The 24,531-nt window shown below is 38.8% G+C and overlaps 1 protein-coding gene across 2 annotated transcripts in view; it reads left to right on the top strand.

Annotated features, from left to right (window-relative positions):
- Nucleotides 1–12,576: 12,576 nt before the first annotated feature.
- PRR16 (proline rich 16) overlaps nt 12,577–24,531 on the top strand; it is a 170,894-nt gene continuing 158,939 nt past the window's right edge. Inside the window, exon 1 of one of the 2 annotated variants that reach the window (XM_029217482.1) lies at nt 12,577–12,937. In XM_029217482.1, the coding sequence (XP_029073315.1) occupies nt 12,779–12,937 (159 nt within the window). In that variant the 5' untranslated portion in view covers nt 12,577–12,778. The remainder of the gene's footprint in view (nt 12,938–24,531) is intronic. The other variant, XM_029217483.1, reaches the window with a different exon arrangement.

Below are 24,531 nucleotides of genomic sequence, written 5' to 3' on the forward strand. Positions count from 1 at the left end.
CCTCTCAAACTTTCTCTCCTGTTCCCAAATAGCCTGTAGCAAATAAAGACAGGGGTTCAGTTATAGGCAGCTAAAAATAAGTAAGCAAATTCTACCCTTCACATTCCTGACCTGAAGCAGAAAATGCACTATTTGGGGGATAGGGGGCAGGGCACACAAAGATAGCAAAGAGATGTGAAAGTTCACAGTATGAAATGGAAAGAGTTTAGGAAGCATTGCATTGTAGGAGAAAGCTCAATGGGCAAGGATGAGGACTTTGGGGTTCTGCTGCTGGTCATGTCCCACAACAGGTGTGTGTGGTCTTAAGTAACTCTCTTAGCCTTGGAAGCCTTATTCTGCAAATTTAGGATAATAGTACTTCCATGCTTTAGTTTTACTGGATTATCCTTAGATAAAGGAAGATGATGATGTAACATTGGGACATGCTTGGAAAATAGTAAAGCTCTATACGAATACAGCATGAACAAAAATAACAAAAGAAAATTTGTCATATGGAAAAGTATATCAGCATAAAAATACTATTGAAACATACACAATTCCTGGTAAAGTTTCTCCTATACAGAATAATCCAGCTATACAGAATCAATTCCTAGGAAAAGCAAAACATGATCAAGAGTAATCACTAGAAACATTTAAAATAGATCTTACTAAGTTGTGTTCCATGAAATTCTTTAAGCACAATACTCAGAAGTGTTATGTTAAAGGAAGAAAGGAGGAAGGAAGGGCAGGAAGGTGGGAAGGGTGGAAGGAAGGAAGAAAGGAAAGGAAAGGAGGAGACATAGAAGGAGATTTGGAGATTTTATGGTCAAATGAAACAAGTTTGGAAACTAAAATTTAACGGGTATGATTTTTCAGATGTTAACATCCTGATATTTAACCTCAACATTATGTAAGAGGGGTACATAGTATGCAGTGTTTCCTTTTTTTTTTTTTAATTGAAACTGCTGAGACATATTTTGAAAAATGCTGTTGTAGAGGGATTTACTTTATCAAGCAATTCTGGAAAGCAGCCAAATCCTGGAACAGCAGAGGTAACACTGTTCCTTGATGCACAGTGAACTGTAATCAAAACAAACACAAAAAAGAATAACAATGACTAACATTTATTCAGTAATTTACAGATTACAAAACATTTCCACCTAATTATCTCTCTTCATTCTCACTCTACATTTTCAAAATAGGTATTGTATCCACATTTGCAGATAAAGAAGCAAATGGTGGTGGAGTTTCAGTGTCTGTGATCACATACTGGCGGCAGAACGTGAGTTTCAAACCTAAGGTGTCTCACTTCGAATCCACCGACTTCCCACCAGAGCCCACTGCTTTATTGTTTAAAAAGAAGAGAGACAGTGAAGCACTTTGTACTAGTTTTTTAAAAGTTCAAAATAGGGGATAAAGACTTTTCCTTCTGTTAGATACTACACACCTTTGGCATAGTGGTTTGTAAAGGGAAAAGTACTACCTTGTAGGGGGCATTTTAGATGTCTGGACAGCTATTGTGACTGGCATTTACTGGAATGAGGGATATTAAATGTCTGTGCTATGTGGGAAAGGGCTGAACCGTTTTCAAATGTCCTGCTAAAATATTATTTTAGCTAGTGCTAAGCACACTGAAAATACAGTCTAGTAGTACTTTGTACATAGTACATTATATATGGTAATCCTAAAAAGTTTTTATAAAAATTATATGAAAAGCTAAGTAAATAGGAGATGGTCATTATGATGGGATACTATTATAGAATAAAGACAATGTCTTAAAATTTATTAACACTGAGCATTTTTTCCTCAATTATAACATTTACAAATACATACTGAGCTGAAATAGTTTCAATGAATTAGCACAGTTATTGAAAGAGAAAAACAGCTTTCAAGTATGTAAAAAGATATTTGAAAAAGAATTGATAGAATTAGAACAAATATTATTAATTTTTAAGTAATTCACTTTTTTTAAAAACATCTTTATTGGAGTATAATTGCTTTACAATGGTGTGTTAGTTTTTGCTTTATAACAAAGTGAATCAGTTATACATATACATATGTCCCCATATCTCTTCCCTCTTGCATCTCCCTCCCTCCCACCCTCCCTATCCCGCTCCTCTAGGTGGTCACAAAGCACCTAGCTGAACTCCCTGTGCTATGCGGCTGCTTCCCACTAGCTATCTATTTTACCTTTGGTAGTGTATATATGTCCATGCCACTCTCTTATTTTGTCCCAGCTTACCCTACCCCCTCCCCATATCCTCAAGTCCATTTTCTAGTAGGACTGTATCTTTATTCCAGTCTTGCCCCTAGGTTCTTCATGACCATTCTTTTAGATTCCATATATATGTGTTAGCATAACGGTATTTGTTTTTTCTCTTTCTGACTTACTTCACTCTGTATGACAGATTCTAGGTCCATCCACCTCACTACAAATAACTCAGTTTCGTTTCTTTTTATGGCTGAGTAATATTCCATTGCATATATGTGCCACATCTTCTTTATCCATTCATCTGTTTATGGACACTTAGGATGCTTCCATGTCCTGGCTATTGTACTTGAATTATGATTTTCTCAGGGTATATGCCCAATAGTGGGATTGCTGGGTCGTATGGTAGTTCTATTTTTAGTTTTTTAAGGAACCTCCATACTGTTCTCCATAATAGCTGTATCAATTTACATTCCCACCAACAGTGCAAGAGTGTTCCCTTTTCTCCACACCCTCTCCACCATTTATTGTTTGTAGATTTTTTTGATGATGGCCATTCTGACTGGTGTGAGATGATATCTCATTGTAGTTTTGATTTGCATTTCTCTAATGATAAGTGATGTTGAGCATTCTTTCATGTGTTTGTCGGCAGTCTGCATATCTTCTTTGCAGAAATGTCTATTTAGGTCTTCTGTGCATTTCTGGATTGGATTGTTTGTTTTCCTGATATTGAGCTGCATGAGCTGCTTGTAAATTTTGGAGATTAATCCTCTGTCAGTTGCTTCATTTGCAAATATTTTCTCCATTCTGAGGGTTGTCTTTTCATCTTGCTTATGGTTTCCTTTGCTGTGCAGAAGCTTTTAAGTTTCATTAGGTCCCATTTGTTTATTTTTGTTTTTATTTCCATTTCTCTAGGAGGTGGATCAAAAAGGATCTTGCTGTGATTTATGTCATTACATCCCAACAATCCCCAAAGTCTTAATTCATTCCACCATCACCTTTAAAATCTGAAGTCCAAAGTCTCATCTAAGTATCATCTAAATCAGATATGGGTGAGACATGAGGTATAATTCTGTTACCAAAAGTGGGGTTGGGCTGCTCGCCACTCTAAAGCCAATACTCAAGAGGCAAAGTTGCTGAAAAGGAAAGTTTGCTTTATTTCGGAGGCCAGCAACCGGGGGAGAAGGGAGACTTGTGTCCAAAGGCCGACTCCCCCCACTGACAATCAGTGGGCAAGAGCTTTTATAGGCGGAGGGAGGGGCTACATGCAGAAACAGCATAGTCGGCTCTGACAGTCATCTTGAAATTGGTCATGCAGTGGTCTGATCCGTGTCATCTTGATTGTTTTAGGTACAGTTAATCTTCAGTTCCAGGGTCATTTTTTCCCATTTCTTTGAAGCCAGTTCTTGGAATGGTGGCAGTTTATGTCATGGCTACAGTCTGGTCATCATGTAGTTAACTTCTTCCACCTGGTGGGGATTTCGGTATCTAAAAGACAGCTCACAGGACATGGCTCAGAACATTATCTACAGCCCTTGAGGAGGAACTAAAGGTTCTTGACTTTGCTTATTGACTAAACTATAATTATTTTGACTGCTTTCCTTCCCTTCTGCATTTTCTCACTTCTCTGATTAAACTTATTCTTTGGTTAATGTTTTTCTACAGACAAAAGGCAGGCAGAGGACATGGTGGCTGGGGCAGCGGGTGGGGGGGGGGGGAGTGAGACCATAGGGTCCTGCTCTGTTTCAATTCATCCTGAGGCAAAATTACTCTCTATATGTGAACCTGTGAAACCAGATAAGTTAATGTGCTTCCAAAATACAATGGTGGCATAGGATAGGCATTCCCATTCCAAAAGGGAGAAACAGGAAAGAAGGAAAGAATGATGGGTCCCCAGCAAGTCCAAAACCTGACAAGGGAAATTCCGTCAGATCTTGGTGCTGGAGAATAATACTCTTTGGTTCAATGCCCTGCTCCACAGGCCCACTGTGGCATCAGTTCTGCCTTCAGGAACTGCTGAAGTGGTGATCCTCCCTTCATGATTCTGATGCGTGGGGGTCATACCCCCAAGATCCTGGGTAACCCTGTCCCATTGCTTTGCAGGGTTGGCTCGTTCCCAAGTCTTTGGATGAAAGCCATCTGACCTGTTAAATCCATGGTGGTGGCCCTGATGATCTCTAAATGATCTCTGGGATCTTTCTTTCCAATTCTTGAAGGAGAATACACATTTCCATCCTCACAGAATTATGATCCAGCTCTATAGAATCTAAGAAGTCTGACATCCTTCTTTCATTTTGTTCTATCTCTGTCCCCTTCAGCTCAAACTGGCTGTATTTCAGTTTCTATAGTATCTTTGATAGATAGTCCAGCCTCACCCTTGGTGTTCTCTTCTGAACATGATTTCTTATTTTTTTACAAAATAGTCAGACTGAGAATTTTCCAAATCTTTAAGTTCTGGTTCCTTTTTTGCTTAGCAATCCCTCCTTTAATTCATCTTTCTTTTTTTCATTATGCTATAAGCAGTCAGGAGGAACTAGACTGCTCCTTCAACATTTGCTTGGAAACCTCTTCAGTTAAATATCCAGTTTCATCACTCACAAGTTCTGTCTTCCATAAAACACTTGAACACTGACACACTTTAGCCAAGTACTTTGTCACTTTATAATAAGGATAGCCTTTCTTCCAGCTCCCAATAACATGTCCTTTTGTCTGTATGAGACATTACCAGAATGCACCTTCATGTCCATATTTCTACAAACATCCTATTCATAAGTATTTGTGCACTCTCTAGGAAGATGGAGGCTTTCTCTCCAGATCTCCTCTTTTCTTTCCCAGCCCCCACCAGAATGGCCCAAATGTTCATAGATCTAGCATGCACCTCAAAACTTTTTCAGCCTCTACCCATTACCCAGTTCCAAAGCTTCTTTCACATTTTTAGGTATATGTTACAGCAGCACTCCACTTCTCAGTACCAAAATCTATTTTAGAACTACCATATAATCTAGCAATTGCACTTCTGGGTATATGTATATCCCAAGGAAGTGAAATTAGGATCTCAAAGAGCTGTCTGTATCCTCATGTTCACTGAAGCATTATTCACAATAGGCAAGATATGGAAATAACCTAAGTGTTAGTCAATGGATGAATGGATAAAGAAGATGTGGTGTACATATACAATGAACTATTATTCAGCTATGATAAAGCAAGAAATCTTGCCATTTGTAACAGCATGGATGGAACTTGGGGGTATTTTGCTAAGTAGAATAAATCAGGCAGAGGAAAACAAATACTGTACGATATCACTTACATGTGGAATCTAAAAAAGCTGAACTCTAGAAACAGAGAGTAGAATGGTGTTTACCAGAGGCTAAAGGGTAAGGAAAAGGGGAGATGTTAGTCATAGGGTGCAGACTTCCAGTTATAAGCTGGGGATCTGAAATATGGCATGGTGATTTTAGCTGATGATACTGTAAAATATAATTAAATTTTCTAAGAGAATAGATCTTAAATGTTCTCACCACAAAAAAGAAATGGTAATTATGTGATGGGATGGAGGTTTTAGCTAACGCTATGGTAGTAATCATTTTGCAACATATAAGTGTATCAAATCAACATATCTACATCTAAAGCTTATAAAATATTATGTCAGTTATATCTCAGTGAAGTTAGAAAAACAAAACAAAACAGAGTTTATCTGAGCTTGGGCTTCCACACAAAAATACAGTAGACTGGGTGGATTCAACACTGTGATTTATTTTTCTCACAGTTTTGGAGGTTAGGCGTTACACAGAATGTTCTAGATTGTTTGCAGATTTGGGTCATTCCATCCCAGATGAGAAACTAAAACTGCACATTATCTAGCCATACACAGTGGATAACGTTGGTGACATCTTACAACTGGCAGGATTTGACTTTACATTCCTGAAGGTCAAGGTGTTCCTTAAGCAGGGGGAGTGGTACAACCTCTGCCAAATTCTCTGTCCTTTCTGACTCTATTAGAAACAGTAGTGATTCCTGGCCCACCCTTACTCATTTCCTTGGGAAAAAAAATCCTGATACTTAACAAGAATAGGGGTCTCCATGTATCTATTAAAATTAATTGGGCTCATGAATGATTGAATCGGATTTTCAATTGTTTTGGTGTTAGCAGGGTTATTGGGTTCTACTAAATGATCAAATATTCCTTGGTTGTAGCTGAATCACCTTCTATGGAAAGAGGCTGTTAGGCTGTTAAACTGTGCAGAATGGCAACTGGCCAAGTTTTAAGGCACCTCTTTGGCCAAGTCTGTAATGGTCCTCGAATATTGAAAGTCTCAGGTTATTTCTTCACTTGGTCTAGCATTTTGTAGCTGAGGGGTAGAATGAGATAGAGTACAATGAGATGTCAGGCATGGGTCCCAAGGTTTCAGGATAAGTGGAAACTCTTGAAAACTTGGGTGAGCGGGAATAATTGTTTCAGCATTTTGCTTGCACACGTGGTGGGGCAGTTCAGCAGCTCTGGGCTGGGGAAGTCTTGAAAGGGGTTCCTGGACTCAATTCCAAGTTTTGTGTGTGTGTGTGTGTGTGTGTGTGTGTGTATGTATGTGTAGGCTTCCCCACGCCAACAAGCAATTCTCAGATGCCAGCAGCGTGTCTGAGGATTCAGCTCAATTCTGACACTATCTATGGGAAGATAGAATTTGATGCCACAAGTAAAGGGCTTAGTCCCACAACACCACTCTTTACTTCAAACACCAATCACAAGCTGAGGTTGTTGTCTGTACTTCTGACTGACTGGCTTTAAATCAAAGGTACCTACAACCCCCTCTTTGGGTTTGAAGAATTTGCTAGAACTGCTCACGGAACTCAGGAAAACCCATTACTCACAGGATTACTGATTTATTATAAAAGGATATTAAAGGGGACAAATCAACAGTGAGATGAAGAGATACATAGGGTGAGGTGCAGAACAGAGGAGCTTCTGTCCACATAAAGGTTGGGGCCCAGTACGGTGACACTTGGAAGCATTCTTATTCCCCAACTTGAAAGCTCTCTGAAAAGGAGGGCCAGAAACTGTTCTCGGTTTTTATGGAGGCTTCATTCCATAGTCATGGCTGACTATATCACTGGTCAGTGGTGATTGATTTAACCTCAAGCACCTCATCTCTTTCTGGGAATTAGGGGGTGGGATTTAAAGTCCCAACTTTCTAATCACATGGTTGGTTCTCCTGGCATCCAGCCTCCTCCCTTGGGTGGGATCCAAAAGGCACTTCCTTGTAGCATTTTCAAGAACTGAGAACAAGAGACCAAACATTATGTCATTATTCTTATTGCCCAGGAAATTCCAAGGGTTTCAGGAGCTATGTTCATCTGTATAACCAATGATATATATGTATATATTATGTATATATAATAACCAACAATATATAATATCACAATATTAATATTGCAGGTCTTTAGAGTTGACTCAAAAATGGGAATGGATGAGGGGGTTGGTGGCTCTTTTCATGGGTAAACGAAATGTTAAAACTAAGACTTGAGTGCAGCTAGCTTTGGGAAGCAAAACAATTTTAAATTGTCAATCTGAAGTGTGAGGAAAAAGAAAGGTATATAACCCAATCTAAAGGCTATATGGTAGATAACTTTTTATTTTCACAGGGGCACGTCTCCACCTTTGAAGGAGAAATAGGCCACAGGTGTAGGCAACTTAATCCAAGTTGGGCCAGTCATTAAACTTCCTCATCACCAGTTACTAACCCAAGTAGGACAATTGCTAATTCATATGATGTCTTTGTATGAATTTGGAAACAGTTTTGCTTCCTAAAAATATTTTATTTCCATATTATCAGAAAATTATTATAATATACAGATTTTTGTAGAACGACTCACCTTACTGCCACCTGCTGGAAAATCATGGTAATAAATATACAAATGTATGACTTTTCTCTTAAGAGTGGCACAACTGTAAGAGCAGCTTTGCACCTGAGCTGATCACAGTAATTGGCCACGGTGTGTGTCCATGACCTAAGCTGGACCTATCAAAGTCCTCTCCCGGGAGCTTGCTGTAATTATCTCTTTCTTTTCTACGTGCAAAGTTATAAAGATGTGAACCGAGATTTATCATTGACCAAGGTTCAACTTCAGGGAGAAACTAAAGCCAATCTATTAAAAGGGAATGGGGTACATAGAAAGAAATAGTCCTAGAATTTCTGGCTCCAATTCTACTGGAAAATATTTCTCTCCTTGCCTTTCTATGGTTAAGCCATGAGACAACTTCCTTTGTTCAGTTAAGCAAAAGTTCAGTTTCTGTCTCATGGATAAAAAGTAAGGAAAAAAAAATTAAGTATACATTGACTTTGTAGGTCAAGTAAAATAAACCGACTGTAGTTGGCAAAGAGGGCAATAAAGAGATACTCTGAAGTACAATATTTTATATTAGAGTCATATGTGGAATTATCTAATTGTTCTTGCCGGGACTGTGCCTTGCTAAACCTAGTGGCACATCTACTCCATAGCATAGATTCTTGCCTACAGTAGCCATTTTAATAAAATATTTGTTGAATTAAATTAGTTTCAAAACACACAGAGATAGACAACACTTCATTCATTCATGTCCCTATCAAGTGTTTATTGAACAGATACTTCAGAATAGAAAAAGTTCTAATTACTCAGGGTACTATTGTACAATGGGTACTTGTATTTAAACTTCCAGATCACATTTGTTTGTTTGTTTGTTTTTACCAATATGCATCTATAGTAGATAGCCATCATGCCAAAAGCAATTACTACATAAAAAGGAGATATTCTCTAGACAAATGGAGACAACTCCACAAGTCTGAGTCAACATGAGGTTCTAGCTCCCAATTTGTATTCCCTAGATGTGAAAATTTGGAGGTACCATTTAACCTCCCAAGGCATTGTTTTCTCATCTATAACATGAAGAGATGTAACTGGATGACCTTTAAGGCTTTCTAGCTAAAAAGAAACCTAAAGTTTTCTTTCAATCTCTCAAACCAGTGGTTTTCAGAGGCTGGTCTTTCTCCAGCAGCCTAGAAACTTGTTAAAATGCAAATTTCAAACCCCACCCCAGACTTACTAGATCGCATACCCTGGGGGTGGATTCCAGCAATCTGTATTTTAACAAGCTCTGATGTGTGCCAGATTTGCAAATCACTGCCTAGGCATATCATGTACAGTATATTTCTTAGTCAATGTATACGTGGAGAACTTTACTCATTTTTCTCTGTTGCATTTCACTAATGGCATTTTCTCTCCTACCCACGTTGTTTGCCAGTATTTTTCACCCAGTGAAAACTATTTTGGTGGAAACAAAGTTGTCATTCCTTTATTTTTTTTTTTCTTAATGTTTTCAAATATCTCTAATGACTTTATTGGATTTTACAAACAAAGCTTATGCAAAAGAAATAAAAGAAATAAAACCAAGCGACGTCATTATAAGAGCGATGTTATATTATGCATATCCTTTTTTTTTGAGACTCAGTGGACATTATTATGGTGGTATATTGATAAAAGCTGCTGTCAACAAAATGGGACAAAATATTTTGGGAATATTCTTGAGCTCTTTGTGAATTAAAAAGTATGTCGGTGTCATAGCATTGCTCATGCAGGTTAATTTTTAGAGATTGAATGCAACAGATTAAGCACACACACATACATACACACACAGGAAAATATTGATAAATGCCTGTAAGTGAACAACCACTAGATGATCTCCTATAATTATCCAATCCTTCCTGCTGCAACCCTCAGAAAATGTTGACTAAAGATACAGAAAGAATAAAATTCTGGGTGAACAATCATTTCTACAAATAAGACACTTTCTATTAGCAGTCTGTTATTCTAAGTTTATAAGTGATGTGGTTTGAGTATGTACCCATTTGCCTCTAGCACTAGTACATAAACAGATTTATGAACACATTAATAAGAAATTTTATTAGGTGTCACTTTTGTTGTGTGGTCCCCATAATTTGGCTTTAGAACATCATATATATGAATCTCTGACAGAGTGCAGGATGTGCCAATGGAGTGACTAATTTTTCCACAAAGGTGATAAAAAATATAGAGAGCAAATAGGTTTGACGTATATCCTTGTGTCCTTCTTATTGTCTCCTTCCCCTCAATGTCTTTAACTCTTTTTGTAAAACTTTCTTCTTTAGGAATATTTTATCCATACCTGATTAATGACTAAAAGATAGTGGTAGTCATCACTGCTGGGGGTCGACTAGCTTTGTTAGTTTGGGTTTGGAAGCCAATTACAACTTTTCCCTTTCAGTTAACTCCATATTGTATTTAAATATAGATAGATAGATAGATAATCATTATTTAAGAGTAAATTGTGATATGGATGTGCATAATGTGTTTTAAAGTAATAATTATGATTCAGTTTTGAGCCAAAATAGTTTGGCTCATTGCTAGCAATGGATACCATAGGAGAACAGAATTTTTTTTAATCATTAGTGAAGAGATTCAGAGTGGCATGGAAATATCCTTATATTAATAAAAGGATTATTTTGTCAGTGGAAGAAAAACACCACCTCCTTTCCTCTTTTCCAGTATTCTTGCTTAAATTCATCATTTTTGAGTTTGGGGGGCTTCCTTATTCACTTGCCTACTATTGAGAGTCAAAAATTCTAATATAAAGGAGCAGTACCTTCCCTTTTTCTCACATTCTTTCCCGCAATTTCTGACCACTTATCCTTCTTCAGATATGAAATAAGAGTATAGTTAAAGATTAGGAATTTACCGTGGGGGAGTTTGTAAACCTGATGTATATATATATTACTGTTATACCCTTATACAATAAAGAAGAACCTGCAGAGACAGGGCACTTAAAAATATATACTCTCTCTACCTTAGAGAACTGAACCATATTACTTATTTAACACTTCTAATAATTTCTTCCCTCTTCTCCTCTCCAATTTGCTTAGTGCACACTGGTTCCTTTATTCTTATTTTAATTTTCTTCCAGCAACTTCTGCTTTCTACCTTTCTTTTTCCTCTGATTTTTCAATGCATTTTTCAATGTTGTTATTCTTTTGATAACACCTCTAAATTTCTATTTTTCTTTTTTTTTCATATTGTCTCTTTTTTTTTCCATATTCCAAATATGACTTCCAAGGATTTTATCCAGATGAATTATTCAGAATGAAGAGAGTGAATATGAGGGGTTTAAGGAACGAGGAAGAGGAGAGCTGCCAAGATTTTCTTCATGTATAGAAGCATAATGGAACAATCTGGGGTGTGAGAAGCAAGAGACAGAGGTCCTTGCTAAGGCATGACTAAATGGGAAGCTTATTAAAATAATGATTTGGAGTAGAGTGTATGAAGAAAATAAAGTAGATCCAGCCTTCCAGGTCAGTAGCTAATAACCCATGGGTTTGCTACTAAGGAAATTAAAACTTTAACTAACGAGAATCCTAGCCACCTACTGAGAATGAAACTGAAGGCTTCTATTAACTCCCCCACCTTGGGTCATTTTGACAGAACAATCAGAAAGTTATTTCCTCTTTATTTAGTTGCAAAAGACTTGAAATGGATACAAAAAAGAAAAAAAAAAGTTGGTGGCAAACTCTTCTTATTCAGCTTTCACAAGAGGAGATCCAGTGTATTTCCCCTGCACCCAAAACTTACATCATCATAGGCCACAAAAAGAGGAAAGACAGTTAAAAAAACAAAAACAAAAACAAAAAACGGGAGCTGTCCCAGTTGAGTACAGCCAAGATGACTCAGACAGTCGCCCAGGGGATTTTTGATGTGAGGACTTCCAATGAATAAATCCTCTATTAGCTCTGTGGAATCAGCAGGATTAAGCTACCTCTTTCAAGAACACTGGTTAAATATCATGATTCCAGGGGGTGAGGGGTCGATTTTATCCACACCTCTTTTTATTTCTGCACAAGTAAGAACACCTCTGTTTAACTCTTGGGTGAGTAGGAGAGTGATTGGAGGCCTTCGGGACACACTTTGGCCCTGGATGAACATTTAGGGTCGCTTTACTAGCCCTAAATTAAACTCTGACCCTACTGTGGTTCTTAATCAATCGATCAGAAAGTGTGGTGGGGATCCGGGTCTCTACTGGTGGGTGAAACAGAAGGAATCTAAGCTGGATGTGACAAGACATCCAGCAGGATATGATGATGAGGGCATTTCAGTATCAAGACGAGAGGGTGGGCAGGACACGAACTTATCTCTCGGCTCCCTGACGCCCAGGTGTTCTGGGAGAGATCCCGGAGGCACGTGCCGCGGGGACTGCAGCTGACAGCCAGAGACCGGCGGCCAGGCGCCCCTCTCCGCGGGCGGGGAGCGAGCGCCTGTGTGCGCGCGAGCGGCGGGCGGCGGCGGGAGGAGGCGCAGGCGCGCTGTTCGCCCGTCTGCAGCCCCGCGCCGAGCGCCGCGTCTCGGAGAGTTGATGGCAGCACCACAGTGCGGCCACCCGGCCGAGCGCCGAGCGCAGCCACCCGCCGCTACCCGGGGAGCGTCCAAGATGTGGGGGGACTGGGGCGGCAGCGGCCGCCGCGGCGCCAGGGACCGGGGCGCGCAGCAGCCTCCGCTCGCCCGCCTGTGCTGACCTGCCTCGCTTGCCCCCAAAGAATGTCAGCCAAGTCCAAGGGGACCCCCTCCTCGTCCTCTCCAGCCGAGGGACCGCCGGCAGCCTCCAAAACCAAGGTGAAGGAACAGATCAAGATCATCGTGGAGGATCTGGAATTAGTCCTGGGCGACCTGAAGGACGTGGCCAAGGAACTTAAGGAGGTGAGAGGTGCGGGGTGTGGGGAAGGAGTTCGTCGCCTTTCACCCGCTGGGGTTCCCGGTCCCGTTTTCACTGGGGACCGCCAGATTTCTTAACTCAAGGGAAACTATAGAAAGGCGCCTGCAGACGGACTTTCTTTCCTCCGGCGACTCCTGAGAAGAGTTGTTGCACTTTCTTTTTTTTCTAATCAGGAAGAAATCAACTAGTGTTTTAATCGATGCACCTGGGATGGTGAGAGGGGTGAACACGCGTGTCTCTGTGTGTGTGTGTGTGTGTGTGTGTGTGTGTGTTGGGGAAGGGGATTCACTGGGGGTGTGTCGACAGAGGAAGAAACCAGCAACCGGCCGCATAGTGCAAGATGCTTCTCTCCTGCCCTCTTGCTCCCCCAGAGTCCGCGGGCAAGTCTCTCCTTGCCTGGCAGCCTCCTCAGGCCGGGGCTGAAAGGGGGCCGGGTTCCGGGCCCTGGGCCAGGCCCGAGAGGGCAGCCTGGGAGAAGCTCGGCTCCGGCCCCCCTCCCCGGTTCCCGAGCCCAGCTGGAAGGAAGGCGACCCGGGGCTGCTGGCAGGAGAACCCAGACTTGGGGATGTAAAGGGGGTCTGGGACTTTCTCACTTTCGCAGTTCCTGAGGCATCCCCTGCTCTCCTCGGAATGTCCCTCCCAGAAACTCCGGGCCTTCTCGCCACCCCACCTCCTTTCTTCCTCCTATCTTGTCGCCGTTGGCATAGAACCTGGGGCGCAGGGCGCGTCGGTGAGTGCGTGCGTGCGTGATTGTGTGTGTGTGTGTGTTTGGTGTGCGTGCACCAGCGTCTTGCCACTTGAGTCCTGGCTCTTGGGAACCAGGACTGTTGTGTTTCTTTGTCGCTCCCCCCAACCCCCATTTTACTTCTGCGCTCCCACCCCCACCAGCGTTGATGCGGATAGAAAGAAGCGGAGGCAGTGTCAAGGCTGAGGATGCGTAACTCAGGCTGCAGCTCCAGGCGGGGGCGAGGGCAGGGTTGGGAGGGGTGGGGTCTCCCGCGAGCCCGCGGGTGGCGTCTCCGAGCTGGTGGCAGAGTCCCAGCCCCGTGTTCCGCTACTGACTGGGTGCCTGGTGCTGTTCTCCGCCAGGGAGTCCGCACCCCCAGTTGCAGGAGAGCTGACACTGTAACTTCGAAGGTGGTGGCCGCAGTGGGAAGGGAAGGGGTGGGGCGTAGTCTATGTCCAAAATTATAATCCTGTTTCAAAGGCCAGGAGGGAAGAGATTGAGGGTCGTTTGGATGGCTGGCCTCTAGAGACCTACCTCCTCTGTCCAATTTCCAATCCAAATGTGAGGATAGAGCCCTCCTTCTCTCTCCCCCTCTCCCCGTTACCTCTGTGAACTGAACTCCGCGTCTGTTACCAAGTACAAGTCTGTTAAAATGACCCATTCATCGGCAGGGTTTGGTTTGCAAATGGCAAATGCCATTCTTGTATGTTGCTCCACTGGCAGAACATAATTACTACTGAGGTCCTGAGAGCGGAGATTGATACAGATGATAGATGCGAGGAGGAAACTTGTTCGTGTTTCAGGGCTTCTCTAGGATCATTGTTTCACAACTGATTGACAGATGGTGAGGTTATGCATAGAAATTCAAGTCTAAAGATGCTGTTTGTTTCTTTGTTATCCTTTTATTTGACATCTTTGGCAGACTGTATTTTCATCCGAAACATGATGGCGTTTTAAAAAACGAACAAATTTGGGCAAGTTCCTTTTGGCAGAATTGTGCTTTACGGTTGTTGAGGTTTCTAAGATGGGGAATGTGGGAAACCTACATCAGCACAGAAACGTATTTACTGCTTCAGCGAGGAGGCTGAGATTAAGAGAAAGGTAGTCAATCAAAACTCCGCATCTATGGGCACATACTTTTTATGTTACAATGTATCACCCCACTCCTTATTTTAGACAGAATAAATGACAAGAAACTGCACATGGTCCTAGTTCTGCTTTGCATCATTATTCTGTAGATGTTTGGAGACCAGGTAGATCTATAGTGAAACTTTTAACCTCACTGTAGCTCTTGGTTAGAATCACAAAGAAGTGTTTCAGGGAGTCTGTGGATCTCTCTCCCTTTCACTCTTTCTGTTTTCATTTGCTTGAGGATTTTTATTAGGGAAAAAACAAACAAACAGTTTATAAAAGGAATAGAAAAGCATAGGTAATGTAAAACCAAGTAAATGAAAAGATCTGTCTTCTAGACAGATCTATAGATAAAATTTTATCTTGATGCTTTGTAAGCTTTGATTGGGTGCCAGGCCCTGTCTGGCTAAAAATTTCACCCCTGAGAGTGGAATTTATGAATGATAAATGATTTGATGTGATTATTAATTACTTTTGTGAGGATATCATCATCCTAGGTTTGCACATGGAGTTGTGGATACTGTCTGAATCTCAAAACACTGGCCATTTATGTAATAGGAGAGATAGTTATTTCAAGAACAAAATATTTATAGGGCATGTTTAACCTATGACATCTTGCAGTTGTCCAGCGTTTATCTTTTTGAGATAATATTGCACACCTGACTGAACCTGTTTTTGATGTAATTTTGAATGGAGGAGTAACTGAAAACTTTGTAAATCACAAACCTGTTGGTGCCTACACCTATGACTTGTAAATATAAATGTCACTATTCATTAATTGTTACATTCACTATTCTGGCAGCTTATCACTAAATATAAACGGTTATATTTTGAATTCTAATTCCTTTATTGGCAATGGTATGTGTTTATGCCATAATATATTTTAATATAAGTTAGCATAGAGCTGTTATTAATTTGGAACAGAAATTAGAAATAAGAAAGTGATTATGACTGCATCACTATATCATTCGCCATATGGTATTTGTTTTTTCCCTGCCTTTTTTTTTTTTTTAAATCTTTATTGGAGTATAATTGCTTTACAATGGTGTGTTAGTTTCTGCTTTATAACAAAGTGAATCAGTTATACATATACATATGTCCCCATATCTGCCTTTTTCATTCTAACTAAAATGTGGTATTCTGAATATCTTGTCCTTTATTTTTGCATAAACTCTGCACCAACAATATTAGACTTTTTTTTTTTTTTTTTTGTAGTACGCGGGCCTCTCACTGCTGTGGCCCCTCCCGTTGCGGAGCACAGGCTCCGGACGCGCAGGCTCAGCGGCCATGGCTCGCGGGCCTAGCCGCTCTGCGGCATGTGGGATCTTCCCGGACCGGGGCACGAACCCGTGTCCCCTGCATCTGAAGGCGGACTCTCAACCACTGCGCCACCAGGGAAGCCCCAATATTAAACTTTTGTTTGAGGTTATTTTGAAATTTATTTTCTCTTTAGAAGTTTTCTGGACTTCAGTCATCTGAAAATTCAGGTAGTGGGATAGATTCCAACATAATAGTAGCTGCTTGGAACTCTTTAACAATTAGTAACAGGGACTTCCCTGGTGACACAGTGGTTGAGAATCCGCCTGCCAATGCAGGAGACATGGGTTCGAGCCCCGGTCCAGGAAGATCCCACATGCCGCAGAGTAATTAAGCCTGTGTGCCACAACTACTGATCCTGCTCTCTAGAGCTCGCGAGCCACAATTACTGAGCCCACGTGCCACAACTACTGAAGCCCGCGCGTCTAGAGCCCGTGCTCCGCAACAAGAGAAGCCACCGCAATGAGAAGCCCACGCACCACAACAAAGAGTAGACCCCGCTCGCCGCAACTAGAGAAAGCCTGCGCACAGCAACGAAGACCCAACGCAGCCAAAAATAAATAAGTAAATAAATAAATAAATTACTGATGAACAAAAAAATAAAAAACAATGAGTAACAAAATTCTATTTTTATTGGTATCTTTTATGATTAATTATTATTGCTTAATTATAATTAGATTGTATATTAGAAGAAGAAGAACAGGATTTCTAGAAAGTCTAGGGGCAGATTTATTCTGCCCTCAGAATTTAGTAAAACCTCAAATTACTTGACTTTTCAGAAATAATATGGGTTTCTGGGTCTTCTGTACTATAATGGAAAAACCTTAAGTATAATTCAACATATTTATTCAGCATCTATTGTGTGCCAAATACTATATTACCTTTTTATTGCTACCAAGATGAATAATTTGGAGTTTCTGGTCTCAGTGAACTCAAAGAATAGGTTGGGATATATTTATCCTGTCTTTGAACATCAATAGTGTAAAAAGGCATTACTACTTTTCGTGACCACCACTCTCACTGTGATCTAAGAAAACAGAATTGAGAATAAGAATGAGTATATATAGATTTATAAACTGATACTTGGTATGTACTTAGTAGTAAGACTTTGGTGAAAAGGGTAGTAGAAACTTAAAAAAGATGGTAAGATATGAATTTTAAGAAACTTATGATTTATTCAGATTGTCATGATTAACACAAATGGGTCAGTGCCATATACAAGAGATCACATATCCAAGTGTTACGATTAAACAGTGGAGATTTTCATGAAGGCCACGTCCTTAGGGAGAATGAAAAGCCAAAAAGGAAAATTTGGGGTCTTTGAGATGTGGATAAGATTTGAAAAGGTAGAAAGGAGAAGCAATTAAGAGGAAATAGCATTGGAGTACAAGATTAATCCATGTTGCTTTTTTCTACACGTTGAAAAAAAAGAAAAAATATAGTGGTTCAACTCTAGAGTTTTAGGGATAAAATTAGCCATTTCTGGGGCAATCGTTTTTCTTTGAAGTAATGCAGAAAAAAAAGAGCTATTGCTTTTTAAAGAGAGTTCTCAAATAAGCTGACCTCTCTTGGTATCAATTTGCCTGTTCTTTTGTGGAGATCTCACTGGTAAACTTGTTGTGCATCAAATGTTGGTGTTAATATAGGGTCATAGATCTTGTTGCTTAGGGAGTGATTGGAATATATAATAAATAGGCTTCTACTTGGAAACAAAATTCATTGCTGCTTTAGCTGGATTCTTGTTTAGTTTAGACTGTTTCATTTTACAATTTTAAGTAACAAGACTATTATATGAGTTAACTATATGTGTGTGTGTGTATATATATATATATATATACATATGTATGTGTGTGTGTGTGTATATATATATTGCTAAGCCCTGTGAGTAGACATGACCATTATGGAGAAACCAGTGAAGCTGAGTTGTTCTGTCTGCTCTGGGATCACTGACTGACTGGACTCCATGAGTAGGAAGGTTTTGTCAGCTTTGTGACTGTGGATTGGAAAGCACTCAATGTTTCTCTTATAATGTCATAAACAGAAATAAATTAAAATTAAGTTTAATTTTGAAAAGTTTGAAAACCCATAGGAAATGATCCATTTGGGAGCTGATGAAAACAGAATTAATAGAACTAACAATTATCTGCAAAATATTTTAAAATGTTTTTTCTCTTTTTTAATGGCTTATCCACTTGAAATGCTTTAGTTTATTGATCTAGGAAATCCTACCAAATATTTTTTGGTTAATGAATCCATGCATATAAAATTCATTACTTGAACAAATTACAAAGAATAATGTCTGGAGTATTTTCTAAATTCTAAAGTCATGAATGAGTGAGATTTCACAGATGATTAATTTGTAGCAATAGCTGTAGTTTTACTACTCTCTACAACAGTCTACCCTCTCAAACTGAAGTATATTACCAACTGCTAAAATGGTCTTTAGTTTTTCTTTTCTTAAGCATGATGGCTTAGCATGTTATTAAAAGAGCAGCATGGTTCTGAGAAAATAAAAATAACCAATAACCATCCTTTACTGTCTCTCTATTTCCAATGCATTAAACCATTCAAGACTCAGAGAATTAACTGATAAGAAATTCGAGCAGAATTAAAGTAATAAATAGACAGTGTGCTTCAGGCAATAGTGAAGTAATAGATAATAAAACCAATGTAATAGTTTCATTGTTACTTGGATTATGTTTTTTCCACCCTTACTGCTCTGAGGATCTCAGGTAATTAAATCAAAATGTAGGAAAAGAGAAAGAAATGTAAGTTTCAGTAAAACATATTTTCCCACACAAATTAAACTACAGAGCTTCTGTAGAACTAGTTCATAAAAAATATCATGGACAATTTTTGAAAATTAGAGGGGAAAAATTCCAATAATATGCCAATCCATTTCTGATTAAAATGTGCATAACTGACATTAAGTTGAAAATAAAAGATTGGTAAACAATGAAAGGTACTGTTTTTTCCTTTAAAATTTATTTGTGTATTTTATTAAGATTTTATTTGGGGGGGCAGTTTTAGGTTCACAGCAAAATCGAGGGAGAGGTACAGAGATTCCCTTATACGCCCTGTCCCCATACATGTGTAGCATCCCCCATTATCAACATCCCCCACCATATTGGTACATTTGGTACAACTGATGGATCTACATTGACACATCATTATCATCCAATGTCCATAGTTTATGTTAGGGTTTACACTTGATGTTGGACATTTTGTGACTTTGGACAAATATGTAATGATATATATCTATCATTATGGTGTCCTACAGAGTATTTTCATGCCCTAAAATTCCTCTGTGCTCCACGTATTCATCCTTCCTTCAAATCCTAAGGATACTAGTTTGTTAAAGAAGATATTTCATAAGGAATACAGTATATGAATAATATAAAAAGTTTGGAAAAATAAAAAAATTAGAAAGGAGAACATAAAAATTATCTTTAATGCCACACGTAAATAGATAGATTGAGAATTTTGCTGTATTTTCTCTCCATCTTTTTGTATGCATGTTTTTAACATAGACAAAGTCATGTAAAATTATGAAGTTATATACAGTGATGTTTTCTGCTTTCTAGAATACTATTAGGTCATAACCATTATATAGATCTGTTATACATTACTTTATCATGCCCCTAATGTTCGACATTCTATTTATTAACAAATTTTTGTGGTTGTTAAGTATCACTAAAAGAACAGCTTTGACAATAAAATAGCTAAGACAGATAGATTTTTACTATCTGCCTGATACTATTCTAAGTATATTTCTTAATATTAGGTCTTCTAATTCTCAAAACAGACATATGAGGAAGGTACTATTGTTACTCTATTTTACAGATAAGAAAATAGAGGCCAGAGATGTAAAGTCACTTGCCAACGCCCCTTACTTGTGAGTGAGGCTTCAGTGCTAGGCATTTTAGTGCTACAGCCTAGGCATTTAACCACTAAGTTCTATGGATCTTCCTGTTTTTTCCCCCAATTGCTTAGAAATCAAGGGTGCAAAAGTTTTAAAGTTTTCAATCCAACTTGCCAAACTATCTTCCAGGGAGTTTTTCACAAGTTTTTTACTCCCAGCGTCTGTATATGTGTGGACCCATCTTCTTAAATTTCTAGTGAAGCTAATAAAACTTTTAAGTCTTATTGTGAGTATATTATTTCTTTGTAGTAACAGTCATTGTTTTTGTGGGTTGTACTCAGTTTTGGGCACCAGTATTGAGGCAAAATTAATAGTGAGTTAACTAGACATTGCAGTTTTCATCTTCTGAATAAATAGGTACTGCAGTGAATTACTTTTGACCTATTTATTCTTCAACAAAAACTTTAAGAAAAATATGACATTTCTTTTTTTATATTATGACTTAGAAAATAAAGGAACAACTAATATGGGTGCTTGCTGATGTCTAGCATTGTATATAGCAGTTTCAAATGAATTTAAAAGAATTTGGGAAACTTTTATTCTCTTTTGTTATCAAATTGCCTTGGAAGGGAGGTACTGTCCTTAAGTTTTCTGATATGTTTGGGGTTTGACAGTTGTTTCGCTTTCTGCTGTGAAGATGAATAGAGAAGCTTGTTGAATATTTACCAGGCCCCAAATTATTGAGCTGGCTAGCAATGCCAAATGTATCTTTATGGTTAGATTACGCATGTTAATTTTAGTGCTACCAATTTTAAGCCACCCCCTCTTCCCCTCACATATAAGGGAAAAAAGAAATGACCTTACTCTAAAATCCTGTTGTTTTTTATATAGTATAATATGAATAGAAGTGTTTTTATTATATTAAAAGTTAGTTCATTAGGAAGAACTGCTCGAAATTAAGATTTCTTAGACCTGGGAAACCAAAGTCAAAGCTACTTCAGCTCTAAATAAGAGCCAGAAAATAATATCAACTGAAACGAGAAAATAGGCATGTCTAGGTAATGTCCACATCAAAGTAGGTTCACAAGGTGGCCTGTCAACTTGGAACAGATGTTGCCTTATGTGGCACAAGCTATTTGTATTTTTGAGAATGGACGGACGTGAGGATTCCCAAGGAATTGAATTTCAGGCCTCGCTTTAGTTAAGAAACATTAACATTGTTAGGACAGAGCTTACATTTATGATCATTGTTTTTCCTCCTTCTGCTTTGCAAATGTTACTTCAGGTTGATGTTTGAGACAAATGTTTACTTGTACAATAATTGAAGTCAGTCAAATTATATACCTATGCCCAATGAGTCAGTTATTATGTTGTTTGACTCATTATAAATACAGTTTCAGCTACAGATAGCATGTACCATACTTGTCTGGAGAAAGCAAATTTGACAATTTCTAACAGGTTCTCTTTTGTAGTACTGTCCAAAAGCTAACAGATTTACTGTTGTTTGTTGGCTTCTTTCATAATATCATATCTTGTCCTAAGATTTTGAACTATGTTCATGTGACAAAAAAATGCCAGGTTAAAAAATATGTATCGGTCAATGTAGCTGTCTTCTAGAGGCAGTAGTTCTTAATTTTTTCCCCCATGTCACAGAGCACTTCGAAAGTATGACAGAATTGTGGGTATTTCCCGTGGAACAAAAGCTCATAAAGACATAAGTCTTTGCAGATGTTTAGGGAATCTTGAGTGGGTGAGAATAATTCAGGTGAAGAGACAAAACAAGTGATTGATTTAAAAAAAAATCAGCTAGTTGTTTGAGACCCATCTCCATAATTTTCAAGATCATAAGTCCTGACCCTACAAAAAAGGAAAAAAGAAATACTGATGGCTATAAATTGATGGTTTTTATTCCAGGAGCAAATGGGCAGTTTATCAACAATTTACTTCTCTTAGAGGGACTCTGGTAGATGTAATCTATCTCAAAGTGGGGTAGGAGTATATATATATGTGTGTGTGTATGTATATATATACATACACACACACATTTCACTAATCTGAAACTGTAGAATGCTCTTGTGTCTGAAGGTTAACTCTCACTTTTTTTTTTATGATATGTGCTAGAGGAGATCACCACATGGAAAGATAGAATGTTTGTTTCCAGAGCTTATTGTAAATTAAGTGTGTTCTCTTATTAAAACTGGTCCCAGAACAGCATTTTTCTTTATTTTATTATTTTTTTGTGTGACACTAGTTCATGAATGAAGAAAGATTTATTGAATTCTTGATATGTGTAAGATACTGTGCAAAAGAACATAAGGGATGCCAACACAAATAAGCTTAAGGACCTGCCCTTGAAGAAAGTCACCTGTAGTAGGATGAACTTCATCTCTAGTAGAGTGCAAGAAGTAACTCTAAGGCAATGTAAAATGTGTAAGGAGACATGTCTAACAATTTTAACTCTTGCTCAGAGTAAAATGAGGACTTTGCAATTTTGAGCTGTAAGAGTGACCAGATCTGAACTACTTCCATCGCTTCCTCTTTACCTCTAATTTCTGTCTAGTTCAGGGTTTCTCAAAAATGGCTCTATTGACATTTTGGGCAGATAATTCTTTGTTGTTGATGGCTGTCCTATACATTGTAGGATATTTAGAGCATCCCTGGCATGTACTACCTAGATGCCAGCAGCAACTAAAAATGTCAGTGTGACAACTAAGAACGTTTCTAGACATTGACAAAAGTGCCCTGGGGGGGGGGGAGGGGAATCACCCTACTTGAGAATGACTGCTCTAGCTTTTCCCTCTTATTCCATGTCACTTACATATTTCTTAATATTGCTTTCTTTACCCACCTTTTTTATTTATTTAAGCTTTTATTGGTATTTATCCGTCAAGCACCGGGGCTTTATGTTCTTTTCATATCTTGTATTCTTATCTTTTCTTTTGTTTAAAAAAAACATTATTTGTGCCTTTTCTTACATTTACCTGATTCTTTTCTTTTTCCCTTCACTGAAACTACTTTTAAAATATATCTTCTCACTTTCACTCACCACTTACTTTATCTTATTTTCTGTTTTTCACAATCAAATAAAGATTAAATTGAAAAATTTCAAGGAAATTGTATACATGTGTGTATTTTAGGATTTGGGGATAAAAGGGAAACTCAGAAGGGACGATGGGCTGAGGCTGAGCTGCTTGTCTTCTTGCCACCATTAGTTCCTGAGTGAGGTCAGTGGCAATCTTTACTGGAAAGAAGTCCTCTTCATCTCATCTATCAAACTGTCTTATGCTTCTCCTGCCTCTTCCATTTCTGTAGAGATAGGGGAGGTTTGAATGGTGTCACTGCTTCGTGGTGTGGCACAAGTTATAGAAGAAATACAGTGATGGTCATGATGATGGTGACAATGATGACGATGATGAACATGAATGTGACTAAGATCTGTTCAGTACTCACATGTACCATGAGCTGTTCTGTGTTAACTTGCTTAATCGTCTCAGTCACCCTTTGAGGTCGTTATAATTGTCCTACTTAGGAGGGAGCTGAGACAGAGGGGGTAGCTAATATAGAGAGCAAATGGTGGAATTGGACTCCCGAAATTTCTCCCTTTAAACTGTTGTCCAGAACCAGCTCCCCAGTTCCCAGCAGCAACATAGTTACTCTGCTGTTTTCATGCTTTTAACTTCAGTACAATCTCTTTTCCTCTCCTTCCTCCGCTATGTCATCTGTCATACTTCCTTTTCTTGTTCCTCCCTTCTCCTCTGTCTTCTTCATTGTTTGTTCTTTTCCTTCTTCTCTTTTCCTTCTTCTCCTTCCTCATAAGCCTCTTTGATAGACGTTAATATATTATACACTTATTCAAAACTTTAAAAAAAATGTCTACTATATGCAAGGCAATGTGCTAGGGAATAAAAAAAAAATATTGAGCAACACACACATGGCCCATGACATCTAGAACTTACATACTAGTGGGAGGACATTATTCAAATAATAACAGAAATAATATTTATTAAGGAGTGTTAAAGGCTATGAAAGAAAAGTACATGGTACAACAAGAGCATAAAATCATTAAGTCTTCTTCTAAATAGGGGGTTTCAGATTGGCTGTCTTCCTTCCCACTGCCACCTCTCTAATCCCTATGCTATCAATTTCATGAAGATGTTTTAGAGCTATCCGGTCTCTTGTTCTCCTCTGCCAATTCATTCTTTAAACACTACCAGATTAATCTTCTTAATGCACTGCTTTCTTCAGGCCACTCCCCTGCTTAAAAGATCACACACTATTCTCCTGATACTTAAAATGTCAAATGAACAAACCCAGCCTTACAGCCCGATATCCCGCAGTCCCATTGTTTCAATTTGGTCTTATCTCTTTCCTTCCTTCAGGGAGTAACACAGAGACCATCCCAGACAATCTTGACACCCTCACAATTTTTACCCAACTTGAATTCTGTATTCCTCATGTTTATGGTCACTATGCCACTCAGTTGTATTTGCTTATGTTCCTTAACAATTGCTCCCTGTTTGTGCCTTAAAAAAAAAAAAAAA

Source organism: Monodon monoceros, unplaced genomic scaffold, assembly GCF_005190385.1.
Source record: "Monodon monoceros isolate NGI ecotype Baffin Bay Population unplaced genomic scaffold, NGI_Narwhal_1 Super_Scaffold_12, whole genome shotgun sequence".
In the NCBI taxonomy this organism is placed as follows: domain Eukaryota; kingdom Metazoa; phylum Chordata; class Mammalia; order Artiodactyla; family Monodontidae; genus Monodon; species Monodon monoceros.